Source organism: Beta vulgaris, chromosome 6 (assembly GCF_026745355.1).
Source record: "Beta vulgaris subsp. vulgaris cultivar EL10 chromosome 6, EL10.2, whole genome shotgun sequence".
NCBI classification, from domain to species: domain Eukaryota; kingdom Viridiplantae; phylum Streptophyta; class Magnoliopsida; order Caryophyllales; family Amaranthaceae; genus Beta; species Beta vulgaris.
Genome location: NC_079207.1, coordinates 96,288 through 116,088, shown reverse-complemented (window position 1 = coordinate 116,088; position 19,801 = coordinate 96,288). Strand labels below are relative to the sequence as shown.

The following is a 19,801-nucleotide window of genomic DNA, read 5'->3' as shown; positions in this document are numbered from 1 at the left end:
CTTTTTCGTTCTGTTTTAAATGAAACGTTTGCTTTTTTCAGGCAACCCAACGCGCTTATTAATCATTAATATTTTTAGTTGTTTACAGGTAAAAAATATAAAACAGTTATGATTTGATAGTATACATCGAGACTAATCTAACAAGATCTCAATTGACTATGTTTTTCTTTATATAACGGAAAATTGGAGTCAAGATTGATCAATGAATAGTGTCATTTCACCCAATGTTTCATTCAAAACAGAACGGAGGAATGTTTTAATGTGCAACCACAACCCCTTCTCTCCTCACCCTTGGATTGTGTGTTATACAAAAATGATACATATATTGTGAAACAAAAGTATTACTATTCAATTTCTATTCTAGTTGTTTTTGAAGGAAAGATAAATTTCAATTGAAAAATAGGAATATATGAGTTAAATGTACAATAATAGAGGTATATATAATAGGATGATGGCAACTCCAAGTAATTGAAAACCAAGTAATACTTGATCTGGTGGTTGGATTTGTATCTCATAATCTTGAAGTTGTGAGTTCAAATCACTAGAGGCACTTTGTGGATGGAGATTTCCTCTTATCATTCCCCCCACTTTTAAGGAGTCTTGCCTGCAATTCCAGACCAAGTTGATCTGAGCAAAATTACGATCCGATTAAAGCGCCTTTTCCTTACCTTAAAAAAAAAACTCCAAGTAGTTGAAAGAAGACTAGAGTTTTATAAACGAGAAAAGGAAGGAGATGGGACCCAAGGATGTGTGAAGAAGATTGAATTTCTATAGTACTCGGAAATTGTGCATTGATTAGTTCTTGAAAAAATTGTCAATCTGAAGAATCTACCCTAATCATAGAGAAATAATGAAATAAGACTTTGTTATATAAACTTAGCATGTTTATCAGCTCTTAACTTTGAACATTAATCATACAGTAAAAATTACAAATCAATATTCTGAAAAATTATCGAGACAATATAACAAAATAACATGTGAAATGAATATCTCTACTTCTCTAGTAGGTACCAAATTTATTTCCAGAAAAGCAATACCCAATAGTCTCCTGACGGGTTTTATATTGCACATCATACTAAATTGTTTCTTCATACTGAGAAACATACATATATACATGAACTGATACACATTACTCTAGACCTATTTAATCAGTGGAAAAGCGATGCAAAATAACAATAGCGTAGACCATAGATGATATAGACAGGGATGCATTTCGAACAAGTAAGCAACTACTGACATAACCAAGTAAGTGGTATTAGCATTTTAGTTGCTCACTTCATCCCTTAATCTATTGAGCAGGGGTTTGATCTTCAACCTTTGGAATGGAGAGATTTTCGGCCAACGCTTCACCCTTAAGTTGAGCACCCGAGGCGAAGAAATTAGTCACTATCGTCAGCGGCGGGATACTTTGGTTGTTCAAAAGAAAAGAAAGCAACTACTGACATTACCATAATATACAACTCTAGTCCACTACCTGGGATCAGATTTTTTGTCCACTCCCTGGCAAGTTTTTGAAAATTTTGGACAAGGTTGCGGGCATTTATAGTTCTCCGTTACTAAGTATGGCTTCCCGGATCTTTTTTGGAAAAACAAGTCGATCATCACCATGAGGCGCGTACCTGCTCCTGAAACTTGAGCTCATGATTCACCATAAAGCATGCACCTGCTCCTGAAACTTGAGCTCATGATTCTCAACCTTTGCTTTCAGATTCTCGATATCAGCACCACGTTTATTATGCATAATCTTCATTTCAGCAAGTTTTTCCTTAAGACACCTGATCTTATCTTTAGAACGGGCATTTTCAGAACATAGCTCCAAACATTTTTGTCTAAATGTGGCTACCTCTGGATCATGCACAATTTTTTGAAGACGGTCCAAATGAGCACGCAAAAAACCAATGTTCATGCCAAGAAGCTCAAGGGCATTCAGAGTCTTGTCCCAAAGTACAAATGTATCCTTGGAAGTTGAGAGCTCACACTGCCTTAGTGCATCTGCAATGGTAACAGTCTCGATTATGATTCCCTGGACCAATATATGGTTCATCCATTTGGGAAGATGGTCATGGAGCAGCCCATTTTGGCTGCAACACAGTTCATAGTAGCTCCATTGGATATTATCAGCAAGCTCGTAGTCTAGCAAGTTGTTGATGACAATGCTAAAGTTTTCAAATGTCGAGAGAGTGTTTGAACTTGGAGCGGTAACGTCACATATCTGGAAACTATTAGCAAGGCTAGATGAGCTTTCAGTATTATTGATTCTTAATTTTTTAGGTGACTGCATAGTACTCTGATCAACTTCAGGGAAGTCTTTACCCTTGCCGATTCCTGTAGGCATATATAAACATAAAATTACAGAACTAATTTCATCAGAAAAAGTTGAAACTTTGGACATCCCTTATTGTTGAGACTTTAGACAGCACTTATTTTGTTCCATGTGTATCTTACTGAGGCTATGTTACACATGTATAGGAAATAAGTAAGATGCGAGCCAAAATGTGGTTATATGGAGAAAAAACAACTAAAAGTAGAAAGAAAATCTATTGGAGTTGTGAGAAAAAATGAGTTAATGTGATGGGTCGAGGTCATAGTAAGAGGAAGTAGGACCCGCAACATTTTGAAGGGTGATTCTCTTTACTGAGGTAGGTAAGACTGACACATTTACGACAATCCAAAATAAATACAGGAAGATTATCATAGGACGGATGCAATACTAAATAATTCGATAAAAAGCATAGATGAACCTACCAGGATCACTTTGTTCACCGCGAATATTCATATTTAGCAGAGAGAGAGCTCCAACTACCTCAGTCAAGTTATTTTCTTTTATTATGTAGACCTACAAAGGATCTTAATAAGTATAAAGAACGAAAAAAAAAACTGAGCTTCTCAGCTGCCAAGTGTACGCAAAAGCAAAAATGCCTATAGAAGTCAGGATAACTGGTAAAAACTCAAAACTGCTTATGCTAGGGCTTAGAGGTATTGAGTTACGGTTAAAACTTTGTTCAACCTTCTTATATTCTGGGACAAATAGTTTACTTCAAATGAAGGGACAGTAAATTTTCTTTCAAAAAGAAATGCCTCAAATTTAATGAGGATGAGATTCATTGTCTCTCCGTATGCTGATCCAATAACGCCTGCCCTGTAGCGTTCATGCTCTTTTGATTTTTAAAGGTCTTACCAAGAAAAGCATGAATGCGTGATTGGGTTCTAGAAAATCAATCCTATAATCTTCTTAGTACCTTAATCTTAAGTGATTTTTAAGTGTGTTAATAATTGCCATCGAGAGAATTCTTACTCTCATGATTAAATTTCCTTGAGCTTGAACATTCACTTACCATAGCTATCTATGAGAAGTATGATGGAGGAATGTCATAAAAGTCAAGGATCCCACCATGTTACCATAGTAAGAGTTTCAATTTATTTCTTTTCACCTGATTTTCACTATTCTGAATCTATCTCGACTTATTTAAACTTAATTGATTGGCCCTTAGCTGAACTTATCTAAATTTACGAAAACTTCATGTAATTGTCAATTAAACTTGAGTAGCCTTTATCAGCGTTGAACTTAATTATTTAATTTATTGACCTTGAACTCAGCGTATTTGAACTAGCCAGAAACTTAGCTTAGGGCAACTCATTTCCACATCTGATTATCTCTCCATTTCTTAAAAGTGGTTCAGAGCCTCTTTTCTTCATAAACGATTCCTTCAAGAGGATTTGATGAATGTGACAGAGTTCGATGATCCTATATCTGTAATGTAAAGACGGACAAAACATTCTATTGTCGCTTACTTTTTTCGCACACAGAGCCTTACATGGGCTATAATGAGGGTCCCCCTTAGGCATATGATACCGAATTCTCAAACTACTTATTGGCAATAACGAACAACAGATGTTTATTAATGGACACGTCCCAATGGAGCAACCTTCACCTAAATAAACTAAATTACCTCATCTATCCTCCCGGGGAGAAGTTTGTGTTCACAACGCCATTCAAACTGACGAGTATTGCATGCGAATGTCCCTTAGATTATCCGCATCTCAAGCACAAGTTGGGAATTGGGATCTTGATTGTTGGACCCAATTTGATTCAGTAAGATCGTTCATTTACATATTTTTCCACCAAGAACATCTTTCACAACTCTTAAGAGTGTCCTACTTCCATGCAATTAAATAATTTAACAAGCAACCGATATTCCATGTGTCAACTGAGTATCCTATGTACTTTGCTCCTCGTTCTGTGTGTTTGTGTTTCCCGCCAACTTGCATGTGTCAAGCCCATCACCATTCACCCCAAGCCCGGATGATTCGATTTCGGCCATTACAACATTATTCAGATTTCTAACTAGTTTGTACCCTTTCTTAATCTTCTACAACTAATTTGTTACACCAGTTTTAGCTTTTTTCTTGGTAAAGCAAACTCCTATATATACATTGTTTATTAAACTATTCCACCTATTGCCAATTGGATTTAGGATGAAAACTCATGATAGGATTTGTTGATATGTCTCATTTCCCTCCAGCTCTAACAAAGTCCTTAAAAGAGTAGCAAGCACAACCTTTGCAGGAATAAAAAGTGCCAAGAACACACAGGGAAACAATAAGATATGCTTTTAAAAAGATTACCTTGAACTTGGCAGCTGATACTAGATGAAACACAAGAACATCTCCTACAAACAACCTTTCACAAATAGCAAATCCTTTCCACCCGCCACTTAATCCTGCCTTTCTCACAAGATATTTCGCCTTATAAAGCTTCTTACTTTGAGTTTCCAATGTAATGGAAGTGTCTTTAAGTGGTAAATGTTTCTCGCAAAATGATGCAGGAAGTCCCTGTACCCACACAAGTTCAAAATATTAAATGATTAGGTCCTTCACATCAGCAATAGCCAAATGAAGAATTTGCACATATCAGGCTAATGCTAACCATCCAAAAGCCACCAGTAACGTGTGACTTCAGCATAACTTTAATGAAGCTTGGATATCTCGGATCCAATTTGGACCTAATCTCTTCAGCTTGAGAAAAAACAGACTGAATTTTTCCTTGAGCATTTTCCTGATTGTCGTTTAGCCTAAATCTTCAAGTAAGCAGCCAACAATTATGTCACAAATTGCACTACAAACAAGATCCAGAGACATCTGATAATGAAATATAAAAGATATCATCTGGACAATCCGAACAACCTTTTGGGCATGCTGTGCTGATGTCACAACCCCTGCAAAGTACACATTCATCCGTCTGTCATAAGAGGTTGAATAGGATGTTCAAAATATTGCCATCTATTTCACGCAAAAATAAATATTCCCATCTATTAGCAAAAACTAATCGACTCACAGTCCCAGATTACTAGAAATAAGCTTGTAGGCACTGAGAGGAAATTGAAGAACGCAAGTAAAGTTCACATAGAGGTCATATATAAGAGAATGACCACAAAATTCTTAAAGGAGAGAAGAAGGTTTCTGGTTCCTGATTCAGAGTAAATGAGGTTTTCCAACTTATCTGTTCACTTAGAATGTTATGTCTTCCAACATGAATCACACACAAGTCGACCATCTTTGCTGGTAGTTGGCTGAAGGAAGAACTTATAGTTATTAACAATACATACACAATTGGGCTTGGACTACATATAGGTTATAATAAGGGCACATCTCTCTCTATCTCCGCTGAAAAGCAGTTAAGTCAATTTACTATAAGAAGACTGACAAATGACCGATATAAGCAAACATCTGAGCTAAGAAGAAATCAGAATTTTCGCATGATTATCAATAGTTTTAAACTTGACCAACCCAAATTAGAAAATTTGCTATTCATTGGTGTGTTGGCAGGTAATCCCGTACGATCTTCAATAAGGATCTCAATTTGAGTGAAAGGTGATCATGAAAGTTAGATTTCAGTGTTTATACACCAAACCACCAAACTCCATTACGAAGTTGTACCACCAGAAAGAAAGAAATTACTATAATTTTTTTCCACGAGTTCACTAAATGGTCTTTTGGTAGAATACAAGAAGTTATACTTCCTAGGTAACTACGTTTCTCAAGAAGTTTTGGGAAATGCCACAAACTATCTAGGGGCCTTGTTCTTTTCTTTTAATAGACATACATTCAGATTAGTGGCACTAACTCAGATAAGGATATTAAAAATTCACGATGAAAAGTACTTCCATATATGCCAATCACTTCAAAATTCGAATAAGTTACGATAAGTGCCAATATAACATGTTAAAAGTTATAAAAAGTGATCTCCTTCGCATAATATAAGCTAAAAGCTATGTAAGTGCTTATGTGTGATTAAAGTATTCCCAAGTTCTATTTAAGAGATGCACGACTTGATCCAAAGGAGACCCTACATAGAGCAAAACACCAAACAGCACAAAGCACCTGAATTAAATGTAAGATCAAATTAAGAATTTGAGGCACTTTGCATAACCACAAAATCTACTCATACGGGGACATCAATCCAATTAATTACCTAACTGCAACTCTGATACAACTTTAACTACCAAATAATAAAAAAATGTCAACGCAAAAACTAAGAAAAGAAGCAATTCCAAGGCCGTGCGATGCAAAAACGTCTGATTGCCTATATTTGCCTCATTCATATTTCATCTACCCCAAAATGAATGTCACTTTTGACTTTTCAGAATGAAACATGCCTGAATTTGAAGGTGATTCCTGTAGATACCTCACCAATCAAAAGTTCAAATATCTATAGATAATGCTATTCGAACCCCTAGTTTCACAGCCTCACAGGCATTGTCTGTTTGATGCAAGAAGTGCAACTTTTACTTGATGCAGAATGTAGACTTGCTAATTAAGTTTACCCATAAATTTCACTTGCAAGAATGGAACTAAGTAAGAACTAAGAAGTGATGATAAATTGATACATCTTTAGAGTCAATAAAATGATCCACTCCCATAAACATATTGATAGAAATCATATATTAAAAAGTTAAATGAAAATATATTTCTAGTAATATGTAATGTTAGGAGAAAATTTCTTAGTAGATGATTTCGTTCACTCTGAGATATATCTCTTTTTGAAGCAGATTCTGCGCAAAGCAGAACACTTGAGGAAGTTCTAGTTACCTCACAGGAAGTTCTTCCTGCATTTTTTCTTCCCAATCAAACAGGCACATAATTATTAGTTAGTGTACTTCAACTAAACTTTGTTATGGGCAGAGCTAGACTGAGCTTGAGGCATGCCAGATTGGGGACCAAAGAGTGGCTTGTACTTGTAGAGACGTAAGCTCATATCCGAAAACAGAAATGGCTCGAAGTTGTTCATACTGAGAGCTCGTTGAGAAGAAGTGTTCTCGTGCGGTGCTAGCGATTTAAAAAGTTCCAGACCAATTCATTGGTAAAGCTGGTGCTCAAAGTAACTTTAAAAGCTTCATATAGGCGAAAGTTGTACAGGGTACTAAAGAACTATACTGAGAGCCCAGTGAAAAAATCACCAACAAATTCCAAAAACCATGAATATACGTTCGTTCCAAACATCAATTTTCTTTCAAGATTCATCGATATGGAATTTTTTCAAACTTCCACGATTTGCTCCACTAACAAAATGGTTATGTGAGTATCGATTAGAATTTTTTCAAAAGATGAATCTTTGGTTTCAATTCAAATAAAAGAATCCAAAATCTAAGAACACAAAAATGTCAAATAAACACTTAAGAGTTCCCTTTCAAAAATATTTAGACAAACCACTGAACAACCAGAACATCTTAGGGTATTTAACCCCAAGTACCGAAACAAACATTTGATGGAATTCAAGGTACATTAACCGAGAATAAGGTGTATCATGTAATGTTACGAGTATGAGTTTAAAATTTTCAGGCATCCACCTACTCCAAGGTACATACTACCTCTGTTTTTATTTAGTTGCAACATTCACCTTTTTGCACAAACTTTAAGAAATGAGAAAAAAGAGTATAATTGACCCACTTGCTCCTGCTACTAGTACTGATCAGGTTCAAAAGAGTAGGTGAAGTAAGAGTAATATAGTCAAATTATCCCAAAAGCTTTCCTAAAAAGGGAAATGTTGCAACTAATAAAAAACACCTAAAAGTAGAAATTGTTGCAACTAAATAAAAACAGAGGTAGTATTTCTCTCATATACTCCCTTGGTCTAAACACTTTTCTTTTACGTTTGTTCCTAATTAGTTTGAAAATTTTTATTTTTAGCATGGTCCCACTATTACCATGTTATATCTTTTTACACTCCTTTGACCCGCACTCTACTTCTATCAACTCCTATCACATCTACTTTTTCAATCAAATAACATGTGATAACCACACTTCAACTTATCACTTTAAACTACATGTCTCAACAAGTGTTTAGATCTTTCTAGGGGTAGGATAGAGGGAGTATTTTGTAAAGGTAGCTTTTGAAGGTATGCAATTCATTTTCGTTACTTTTTAAATCCAAGAGATACTTTCAGCGAACACTATCTGCCATAACTATGTAATCCTATTCCTAATAGATTGACCCCAAAATAGCATATCCAAATTATAAGAAAGCCTATAAAAACTACAATTGCAGAATTTACACCCGCAAACTTGTATTTGTTCGAATATGTAAATAAAATACAAATATGGTCCAAGTAACAAATGCCCAAGTTTCTTTTGGGTCCCATATTCCAATATGATCCCCATGCCTCATTGACCCATACTGCCCCTGAAAGAATACCTATGGTTAAAAAGATAAATCATAGACTAATAACACGATAACTCCAATGATCCAGTTGTTCAATCAATTGGGACCTGTAATAATTTCTACCAAAAGAGGGCAAAGCAATTTGTACAATATTGCTTTTTTGATTCATGTATTGAACCTCACCGAAGAAAAAATGTTTTCGTTTATCAAAAATCCTTATTATATCTTTTGTTTCAAAGGCAATTTTAACAGCTAACCTCTAACAACATCTGCAAGCTAATACAACCGCTAGCAGCTAACCTCTACCGGAACAACTACTTTTCGAACAGCCTCTACATATCAAGAGGCCCAAAGGTCAAACCCATGCACAATCTTATAAAGGGGGGCAGGTTGATCTTGAGTATCCTTACCTGTTTTGAAATAAACATCGACTCACAAACCCATCCCATGCACAAGGGTGGATCATACCAAGCCATGGGTCGGCTCTGCCTATAATACAGACTTTGGCATAAAGTAGAATAAAAATAGCAAAACTTGAACCAACATCTTCTATCCATGAAATCTTGGGTCTTGGGAAGAGGATAAGTATAATGGTACCGATAAAAAAGAATAATTGCATGCTTAAGATCTTCCACTTCCAGCCCAATTGTTTAAAGTATAACCAAAAATCAAAAGGAATATATAAAAACAACAAAAGATGGTTGTAAATTTTCTATCAAACAATAAGAATGGAATTTAGAAATTGCAATGGTCATAATCCAGTATCATATAGTAGCAGGGGAGAAGATACCTGGAAAAAGGAAATTGGATTTAAAGCGTCGGTTCTTTGAGGAACACCGCGGCACCGCCACTCTTCTTAGTACTTACAGTCTTACACTAACACGACAGTTGATTCAATACTCGCTCGCCCTATTCAGTATTCGCCATCTTGCACTAGCACAGCGTAGAGTGTACTACCAATTTATAAGTGTGATATGCCGACATATTCATATTGTAAATGAGAATATGAGATCCTAAGCACACATTTGCACCAAGAGGGTACTTATTGATTCTATTCTACACCATGTAACCCAAGAAACGCATACGTTAGAGCATTATTATTGATGATTGAGAAATAAAATTATCCTATTTTTTTCTAATTTTCTTTGTCTAAAAAATAATATTTTATAATTTTTTCCAACATATTTTTTATGAACCAAAAGTAAAAAATCATCCTAATTACTTTCCCGAGAAACTATTGGCGCATATTCGGTATGGGCCAACAGTGTCCATACCGTTATACCAGGGTATGTTAGTAATTTTGTCGGAAAAAGACAAAAAAAAAAGTTGACTTAATGACAATTTAGACAACCCCGATCACGAAGTAGAGAAATCGGATCAACTATTATATGAATCAGATCAACTATAATGTGAATCAGATCAATGTGAATCTGATTATGAATGTATGTAAATAAAAATCCAAAAAAAAATTTAAAAAAAATCCAAAAAAAAAGAAAAAGTTGTATTTATTTACAACTTTGCCACGGTACGGACAAACAGTGTACATACCGGGTATGCGCGAATCACAACTCCTACCTTCCCCTCTCTTTCTCTTACTTTGTTTATGACTTTATCCCACTCAATTACTTTTTTTGTCTCGTCACCTAACGACCATTATACAATATTTTTATTATTTACTTCTTAATCATATAAAATATACATTAATAACTAATAAAAAATATTAATTAATTATAGTAAATACATAATTGAATTTTTTATCATTAACTAAATTAAATGCACAAAGAATTATTTGTTGGAAGTGTTAAAATAGAAGATATTTCATATAAAATGAGCAAAATTATAGGTAATCAATAAATAGCTAGAAAAAAATTGTCCAAAATATTACAAAATGAGTCTTTATTTGTAGAGCTTGAAAAAATAAAGTCATTGATATATTTTTTTTAAGCTTTGTATTTTTAAAGATATTGCATTTTTCATATTTGTTAATGGTTTTTTTCTCTCCTGCCAGATGTGCCAAGTGGCAGCGTATTATTAGTTTTGACGTACTCGTTAGTGTGGCAAACATTTTTTTTTACTTCCACGGCCCAAAACACTGTGTTTTGGAAGAATTTATTAACAACTTTTACCAAAACTAGTCACTTTGACTTGGCGAGTTCCCAAAAAAAATTGCTTTAACAGATTAGGCGGTGGGTCTCATTCCTGATCATCGATCTTTTCAATCGTCCCATGTAATTTTTTTTTCAAATCACCACATGGTCTTTGTTTCAATCATCATTTAGAGGTTTTTTTTAAGATCATGTAATTGATCTTATTTTCTCAATCATCATTAAGGGTCCTCTTAGTTTTTTTTTTATCCAGATAAGTCACGAAAATGGTACAAAGTACAAAAAAATAGAGAGGAAATTCGAACATGTGACCTATCATTTACATCACCTCAATCTTGACCATTAGGCTAAGAAATCTTTGGTAGAAACACACGCGTTAGTAAAGTGAGGCAAAACAAAAGAATTCAAATTTTATTAAAATGTAATATGTTGTTTTTATTCTGATAAATTTTTTAAAAAAACTATCTTTTTATGATCAAATTTTTTGAAAAAAATTACCTTTTAAAACTCTTTTTAAAAAACTACCTTATATAACAAAAAAAAATTCAATATACTATCATTTTACATTTATAACAAATCAATAAATGACCATCGTCGTAGGTATTGTTGCCGGTGGGGTAGCGAGAGAAGAGGGGAAACAAGAGGGGAATAAAGAAAAGTAATTTACAGTGACTCGATTACTAGTGATTAAACCTCATAGACGGTAACATGAAAGTATATTGAAAGAGATTTGTTATATAAGGTGGTTTTTCGAAAGAAAATTTTTAAAAGGTCGTTTTATGGGAAAAAAAATTGGTCATAAAAAGGAGTTTTTTTTGAAAATTTTCCCTTTTGAACATCATATCTTAGGGTTGCATTAATAATTATAATTCATTTGATAAACATATGTTTTTTCGCCTTATATTCAATTAATCCCGTGATTAATTGTTTATTACTGAAATGAACATCTAAAGTACTAGCATATTAATAGTTGTTTATAGTGAAGTGATATATATTATTTTTGTAGTGCTTTAAAAATGCTATATATGTGAATAACATCGTAGTAGGGCTTGTTCTCTTCGTCATAAAATAACTGAACTGAACTGAACTTATTGGAGCTAAACTGAACTGAACTTATTGGAGCTGAACTGAACTGAACTTATTGGAGCTGAACTGAATTGAACTGAACTGAACCGAACTGAACCGAACTGAATTGAATTGAATTGAATTGAATTGAATTGAATTGAATTGAATTGAATTAAATTGAATTGAATTGAATTGAATTGAATTGAATTGAATTAAATTGAATGTAATAAATATATAAATAATATTTTAAACAATAATAATATGAATATTAAATAATAATTATAATGATAATTAATAATAATGAATAATAATAATAATAATAATAGTATTTTGGATATTTTTAAATGATAGTTATAAATAAATAATATTAATAATCATAAATTAATATAATAACAATTAATGATAATAATGATAATTAATAATAATTATTTTATATTATTTGTATTAATATATTAATATTTGATGATGATATATAATAACAATAATATCTAAAAAGTAAATTAATATTACTATTTTAATAATTAGACTTAATAATATAAAATTATTTAGTAATAAAAATAATGATTGGGTTGGATCGCGAAAATTACATCATAAAACGTCTTGACGCGATTTGATTGGTTTATGGGATAAAAAAAGTGGGTTTATTTGTGCTTTGACCTAAACCATGTTCCTCCTAATAATAATAGTAATAATAATGAGTAAAGGTATAATAAACAAAATAATAATAAAAACAATAATAATAAAAAAAAAAATAATAATAATAATAATAATAATAATAATAATATACTTAATAGTAATGATATATATTTAAATAATAATAATAATAAGAGTAATTAGTAAAATAAATTATACCAATATAATAATAATATTTAACAAAATGATTATAAAAGAATGGAGCTGAGCTGAACTAAACTTATTGGAGCTGAACTGAACTGAACTTAACTTATAGGAGCTGAACTGAACTGAACTGAACTGAAAATAAGTTGGGGAGAACAGGCCCTTAGTTGTTTATAAAAAATTTGATAAACAAAATTATTGGCTTTTAGCCATTTATGTGAAGAAGAAAAAAAAATTGGACAAAATCGCAAAAGGCTAATGAGAAAATATTACTGCAAAATACAACTTTTTCATTTTAGTTAGTTTTTTTTTTTTTTTGGGCCTCTTTTTGGAAACTTATGGTAAGAAGAATTTACCTGTCGACTGTCCTGGCAGAGGACTCTCGCCCAGAGACCCAATAAGATTTGAACCTTAGTCTTCCATGTGGGAGATAAGAAGCAATACCATTGGACTCAAGGTCCTTAATTTTTCATTTTAGTTAGTGAAAGTCGATTATCTACACTTGTTAAGGAGTACCAAGGACCCTTGGGTCCGATATTATGACTTCCTATCTTCCATATGGGAGACCAAGGTTCAAATCTTAGCTTGCTGGAAGTAAAATTTTCAATATTGTTGGAGGAAAAGAGGGGTTTGAGGCTTGTTGTGCCTATAGATGAATGACCCTGTGCGAGAACAGCAAAAAAGAAATTTATCTTACCACGAATTTTCGAAAGAGAACCCAAAAAAAATAAAACACTTGTTAAGGAGTAATGTACGTCAACATATTCTAGAACATTTACATTATAAAAATAAATCGGTAATTAAGAGCTACCTTATTGGCTTATTTGATCGTTGTTTTTCTATTGATCCTAGCTTATTTGATCATTGTGATGGGATCCTAATTTGTCACAAACGTAAAATTAGAGATGGCCAACAGTGCGGGCCAATCAAATCCAGCCCGCCTCTTGGGCCGTGTGGATTGAACCCGCAAAAAGCCCGGTTCGGCCCAACTAGAACTGTAAAATTGGTGGGTAGGTCGTGGGTCATTTTTTTTAGTCCGGTCCACAAAAGCCCGCTACTAAAACCGCCCAACTCGATCCAGGAAACCGGTCCAGCCCAGTCCATGAACCAGACCAATCCAGCCCAAGTAATTATTCAACCAAATTGTGTACATATTAATTAAATTGTATATATTTTAATCAAATTGCATATATTATAATTCAGTCAAATTCAAAAATAATGAAATTATTCATTATTATTAATAATAGTATATATTTTAAATAATTTTAAAGGTTTTATGTAACAATAATAAATGATTATATAACTTTGAAAAAAAATTCTCATGTCGGCCCGCTAGGTCCATAAACAGCCAAAATCGCTTCCCAAACCGTGAAAACCAGTAACAGACTGGTGTGGGCCAAGATTTTTCAGCCCGTGGACCAGCCCACCCAAACCGTGAATTTCAAAATCCGATCCTAGGCTTCAAATCTCAACCCAACCCACTAGGGTCCACAAACCAGCCCGCACCAGTGGCCATCTCTATGGAAAACTGAATTGTCAATTAAAGTCCGACGGTGCTTCTTCTATTTATTTATTGTTCCTTGCAAGAAAATGCAATCAGCAAAAGTAAACCCTAACCATGCAAGTTGAAACAAGTAACACCTTATTCAACAACTTCCAAAGTTCCAAGTTTAGTTAGAGTACCACGTCTACCGCACAGGCGCACACTATTATGGAATGCAAATTTAACAAAAGAAATAGAGTTAGTAAATTTACCATTAGTGGACCTTTTATACACAGTATCACCTTTACAAACATAAACAACCAGACATGCAGAACATCAGTATAATCTCTTCATTTTAGAGTGTATGGACTATTGGACTATGTAGTGATTAAGCTTTGAATTTCCTGGATAACCAAACATGTAAAAGGAGGATAATACTAATGCATACTATTACCAATGTTGAGTGTGTTTCACCAAGGGGCACTCAGTTCTTCCCGAAACTCAAACTCATGTCTCTTCGCATTCAACTTTAAGGACTCAATGTGAGCATCATATTGAGAGAAAAACTTCTGTAATTCCGCAAGCAAAACTTCAAGGTTAGTTATCTCGGCTTGAACACACGCAAGCCAGGAATTCCCTTCTCTGTATTTATCCTCAAGAGGCTTAAGCTTCATGTCATCAGAAACCTTCCTTAACTTAGCAAGTACTAGTTTAAGTTTCTTTACTTCACCTTCTGCAAGTCCACGTTCATGAGATGCTTCTTTATATCGGCTCCTGTGATCTGCTGCGCCTTCTAAGCTGAAAACAAGGCTCCTCAAGTGGTGTAGACGAGCAAGGAGGAAGCCAACATTCATTCCGAGACCTTCATAGGCATTCAAGGTATCTTCCCATAGCGAACACTTATAGAGGAAGGTAGAGAGCTTGCAAGTTTTTAAAGCATTGGCTATACTGACAGTTTCGAAGATAATTCTTTTAATGGCCTCAGTAATGATCTGATAATTCAACGTGGGGTTGATTCCTTTCAATAGATGAGCATGAAGAAAGGCATTCTGACTACAACAGAGTTCATAATAATCATGCAGGGTACTGTAAGGCAGCTTGTGGTTTTGAAGCAACTCGTGCATGATAGCTTTGAAATCTTCAAAGTTTGTGATATTACTGAAAAGTATCTCCCCAGGATATAACATGGACCCTGCTCCAGCATTTTTTAACTTGAGTCTTAGACTTCTCCTATTGTAGATTTCTGCTACTTGATGTTCTTTCCCTCTCCTATAGATAATAAGCTTTTGGTTGGTTGTTTGGCTTGAAACGCTTTGCTTTACATGATTGACGGGATTCAGGAGATGAACAGGCAGAGTAACTTCATTAGCAGATGTTCTGATGATATATACCTACAAAATAACAGAGTTTTATTTTCCAAATCCAGCAAAATCTACTCTTATCTGTAAGAGTTTAAATTACATTTCTAAACTATACTACTTGCCAACTTATTCTTGGTTCGACCAATTCTAACAGCATCTAGAGAGTGTTTGGTTGGGAGGAAAACATTTTCCTGGAAAAGTGGTTTTTTTATTTTACATTTGTAAAAGATGGAAAATTGTTTTCTGAAGGGTGGAATATTTATCTTGCAGATGTAAAAACTTCTCCATTCCTTATTTTCCTCCCTATGTCTCTTTCTCTTCTCCAATTCATCCTCCCCCCTGCATTTCCAATTTTCCTTCTCTCCAACTTTTCTTGTAAGTAACCAAAAATAGAAAAAACCAGTTTACAGTTGTGTTTTCCCTCAGAAAATGTTTTCCATAGCAAATAGTTTTTCGTTGAAAGTGTTCTGCATCCAACCAGATAGACACACAAAGCTAATGGGATTATGTTAAGTTGAATGTGCAGAATTACAGGTCAAACTAGATTGCAGTAAACGTAATTGAAATCTAGAGCGTAACTGGGACAGCAAAATAGCTACTTTTATCAAGTATCAGATGGATAACAAACAGATTCTTGTGTTCTTCAGCTGTTATCTAAGCAAGCAGAAAAGGCATCCATGATATCTTCTTCAATTCACATTATCTCTACAGGTGCCATTACTCTCAGTCTCCTGAGGCCTAACTTACAGTTGATACTGACAAAGTGTAAAACTGCATCTCATATTTTGTTGAGTTGTTGATAACACTGTCATTCAAAACTGCAACTTACTGAAAGAACATACTCTAACTATGGGATTTCAGATCTACTACATTGTTGTTGTACTAGTTTCCTGAACTGAAAACCCCCATGTGTAAGCCTCCAGAAACGATTTTCAGATTACGGCAAATGAGATAACCTCATCTAGGATCACTATGGTCTAAAATGATTCCCAGATTACATAATTTTCTCAAGTATATAGTTGGATCAATATAGGGAAGGCCCAAAAGACACAAAGTCAGAGTGCCAATTCTGCCAAAACCACAATGTTATCATGCCAAATAATCCAGAAACGAAATAATGGCAATAATCAATGATCATAAAGAAGATGAACAAGCTTTAATAACAAGAAATGCAAATCTGATAAACTGTAACCAACAACTACCTTGAATTTGGTAGCTTCAACTAAGGTAAATACAACAACATCCCCTGCTTCCAATTTGTTATCCCTGGCAAACTTTCTCCAGCCACCACTGAGTCTAAAATGTCTAGCCAGATACTTGGCTTCATACTGCTCTCCAGTTTTTGTCTCAAGTACCATAATAGTATCTTTTGGTGGTAAATGCGCCCTACAAAACGGCGTAGGAAGTGCCTGTAGAGTGTAGACCACCAAATTACCAAATTAAGAAAGCACCTCAAGATAACCACATAGTAGTTTGTAACATTTACCTAATCAAAAAGCACCTCCAAAGATATAAACACATACACATACTAACCAAATTGTAACCCCCCGAAACGTGCGATTCCAGCAACTGTTTCATGGTACTGATGGTAGCAGGATGTTCAATAATCATCTTTGATTGAACTCTTTTAACTTGAACCATACGGCATTTCCCTAAGACCTGCCCAGGCTACTGAGTTTCATGAGATAATGAGATTGTCATAAATCATAATTATCTCCATCAACAATAAACATAAGAAAAGATGGTCACAAGACTCACAACTCACAGTGATAAACATATTCATAGTAAATTGCTCCCAATAAATTATACTAGTTTGAACAGAATCATATCATTTAAAGCAAAAACTTATATTTGCATACATAAATACATAATCATATACAGATATACTAGTACTAGTTAAAGGGTATAAATGACATTCATATATATACCCACCTGATATAGACGCAAATATTTCCTCCTAATCTTATTAGCCCTCAACCTTTTTAACTTCCCCTGCAAAAATAATCAATCACCCATTTGTAATAACCTGAAATTGCTTTTGCCAAGTTCGAATTTAGGTACCACATTGTTCATAATATACTATATTTTAAAGTTTAAACACCCTTACACGATTTTCCTTGTTGATTTTCTCGTCCCTTAACTTATTTTTCTTAACCTGCATGTAAAGCACCCACATTTCACATTAAGAAGAAGAAGAAGAGAGAAAAAAGAAAAGAAGAAAGAAGCTTAATTTTAAGGGAGTAGAACGAACTGGGTTTCTCATGGTTTTGGGGGCTTAAGATGATGGAAAAAACCCAGAAGATCAAAATGCCGTTTTAGTCATAGAAAAAAAAAAGGTTGGCTCACACAAAAATGACAAAATTTGGGGTTTAAGTAAAAATGATTTAAGCTAAAACACCAAAATTTCACATTAAAATGAATTGGAGTATTATTCTCCGAGGAAGAATGATAAAAAAAAAAAACGAACTTCTAGCACACACTAGCACAGTAGCACCCACCCAGGAGACTTACGTCACTCAGTCACTCTGCCAGATTGGACATAAATTCCAACCTTGGTGGTAGTTTTTCCTGATTTCCTCCCCTTCGTTTTTTTTCTTTGTGAGTTTTTCCTTTAAAAAAATCTTTTCAACTTTTTCCTAAAAAAAAAAAAAAGAAAAAGATATTTTTTTATTAAACAAAGTCCTACTCCATTTATAATTATAGGCGGACATGGGTCGGGTCGAGCGGACCCAAATTGTTGTCCGCTACATGGGTCGTGGGCCTACCACAGTCAAGAAATTTTATTTCAAACCCGACTCGAGCCCACATATATGACCTGTGGGCTGGCTCGCGGGTCGAACGCCTCTTTTATTTGTTTTTTAGTCTCAACTTTTTCCTAAAAAAAAAAAAAGAAAAAGATATTTTTTTATTAACCAAAGTCCTACTCCATTTATAATTATAGGCGGATATGGGTCGGGTCGAGCGGACCCAAATTGTTGTCCGCTACATGGGTCGTGGGCCTACCACAGTCAAGAAATTTTATTTCAAACCCGACTCGAGCCCACCTATATGACCTGTGGGCTGGCTCGCGGGTCGAACGCCTCTTTTATTTGTTTTTTAGTCTAAAACTACCAAAAAAACCAAAACAAAAAAACATTAAATACGGGTTAGGCTCGCGAGAGGCAAGAGCCCGATCCACAGACTCGTAAGGAAATTTTGAAAATTTCAAACCCGACCTGCCACTCATGGGTTCGGGTTCCGACCCGTCATAGCCCAAACTTCGTGAGCCGAGTCCGAGAACAGGTCCGACCCATGCCTAGATCCATTTGCAATTGATGTTGAAGAATCACAACATGATTTGGTCAAGTAAAGTTTTTAATTACTATAACAGTATGACAACAACAATAAATCATAGAAAAGTCCTCTTTTATTGGCTATCATTTTGACATGGTTTTGAGAGATTAAGTTTTAGGACCGTGTAGATAGTGCAGGAAAATGAATAATATTTTTGCAACAAATCATAAAATTCAAACTTTAAACTCCCACAAGGAGATACTACCAAATCAAACTCTAAAATCCACTAATAAAGACAAAGAACCCAATAATTATGTAGAAAATTGTGCGACGCATAAAAGAGGATTATTATTATTAATGAAAATCGGAAAACAAGTGTTTAAAAGTAGAGGATTGCCACAATAAAAAAGGATGGTGGTAGCCCAAGACTGGACCAGGACGGAATTTTTCCGCTCCAGTCTCGGTCCAAAAAAATATCAGATTTCGGTCCGTCGATACGGCCAGTTCCAGTCTGGTACAGGATGGATGCAAACCCCTACTTAGCAATGATTGGTTTTCGACTTAATTATCTTTCTTTATTTCAAAAAAGTAAAATAAAAAAAAAAACAAAAAATTGGCATCAACACCACAAACTATGGCGTGGGTGCACCCATTATCCCCAACTTTGAATAGTAGCCAAAAACACCCCAAACTATTGGCATGGGTGCAATGAGTGTCAATGTGTCATAAACGATTCCGAAACTAATTTTTTTTTTAAAAGGCTTGGGAATTTGTGTTAATTTTTTTTCCCGTTTTTCTTTTTTTTTTCTTTCATTTATTCTATCATTTCCTTAATTAGAAGCCTAAGTCATGTGACATGCGTCGAGAATAGTTAATTTCAAATAGACCTGGCAATCGGATCGGATTTGGACCGAAACAATTCAGATCGGACTGTTTTCATATCAAGTTATATTCGGGCCAAACCGGATCCTTTTGGATCGGACCGAAATTCGGACCATGATTCGGGTTGGGGTGCTTT

At 34.5% G+C, this 19,801-nt stretch overlaps 2 protein-coding genes across 6 annotated transcripts; both read right to left on the bottom strand.

Annotated features, from left to right (window-relative positions):
* Positions 1-978: 978 nt before the first annotated feature.
* LOC125498296 (B3 domain-containing protein Os01g0234100-like) lies at positions 979-10,299 on the bottom strand. Of its 3 annotated transcripts, none has more exons than XM_048646340.2 (6): positions 9,450-10,299; positions 5,185-5,239; positions 4,928-5,078; positions 4,627-4,833; positions 2,746-2,836; positions 979-2,325 (listed from the first exon to the last, which is right to left on the bottom strand). In XM_048646340.2, exons 2-6 carry the CDS (start codon positions 5,193-5,195, stop codon positions 1,646-1,648), a joined length of 1,140 nt encoding a protein of 379 aa, XP_048502297.1. In that variant the 5' UTR covers positions 5,196-5,239; positions 9,450-10,299; the 3' UTR covers positions 979-1,645. The 3 variants fall into 3 exon arrangements, with proteins under 3 accessions (XP_048502297.1, XP_048502296.1, XP_048502295.1); XM_048646339.2 differs by having other exon boundaries at positions 5,185-5,216; XM_048646338.2 differs by lacking the exon at positions 9,450-10,299 and having other exon boundaries at positions 5,185-6,662.
* A 4,090-nt stretch (positions 10,300-14,389) lies between these two features.
* Positions 14,390-18,818, bottom strand: LOC104883781 (B3 domain-containing protein Os01g0234100). Of its 3 annotated transcripts, none has more exons than XM_048646341.2 (6): positions 17,762-18,818; positions 17,618-17,665; positions 17,443-17,502; positions 17,044-17,169; positions 16,713-16,919; positions 14,390-15,540 (listed from the first exon to the last, which is right to left on the bottom strand). In XM_048646341.2, the coding sequence occupies exons 1-6, from the start codon at positions 17,771-17,773 to the stop codon at positions 14,620-14,622; spliced, it is 1,374 nt and encodes a 457-aa protein (XP_048502298.1). In that variant the 5' UTR covers positions 17,774-18,818; the 3' UTR covers positions 14,390-14,619. The 3 variants fall into 3 exon arrangements, with proteins under 3 accessions (XP_048502298.1, XP_048502299.1, XP_019102988.2); XM_048646342.2 differs by having other exon boundaries at positions 17,044-17,181; positions 18,022-18,818; XM_019247443.3 differs by having other exon boundaries at positions 17,618-18,818.
* Positions 18,819-19,801: the final 983 nt, after the last annotated feature.

Coding starts and splice junctions, on each gene's coding strand:
- LOC125498296 (XM_048646340.2), bottom strand. Junction 2,837..4,626: donor TATCAGCTGCCAAGTTCAAG/GTAATCTTTTTA, acceptor GATCCTTTGTAG/GTCTACATAATAAAAGAAAA. Junction 2,326..2,745: donor CGGTGAACAAAGTGATCCTG/GTAGGTTCATCT, acceptor ATATGCCTACAG/GAATCGGCAAGGGTAAAGAC.
- LOC104883781 (XM_019247443.3), bottom strand. CDS start 17,686: ATGTGGGTGCTTTACATGCAGGTTAAGAAAAATAAGTTAAGGGACGAG. Junction 17,503..17,617: donor AAATCAACAAGGAAAATCGT/GTAAGGGTGTTT, acceptor TTATTTTTGCAG/GGGAAGTTAAAAAGGTTGAG. Junction 16,920..17,043: donor TTTCGGGGGGTTACAATTTG/GTTAGTATGTGT, acceptor TACACTCTACAG/GCACTTCCTACGCCGTTTTG.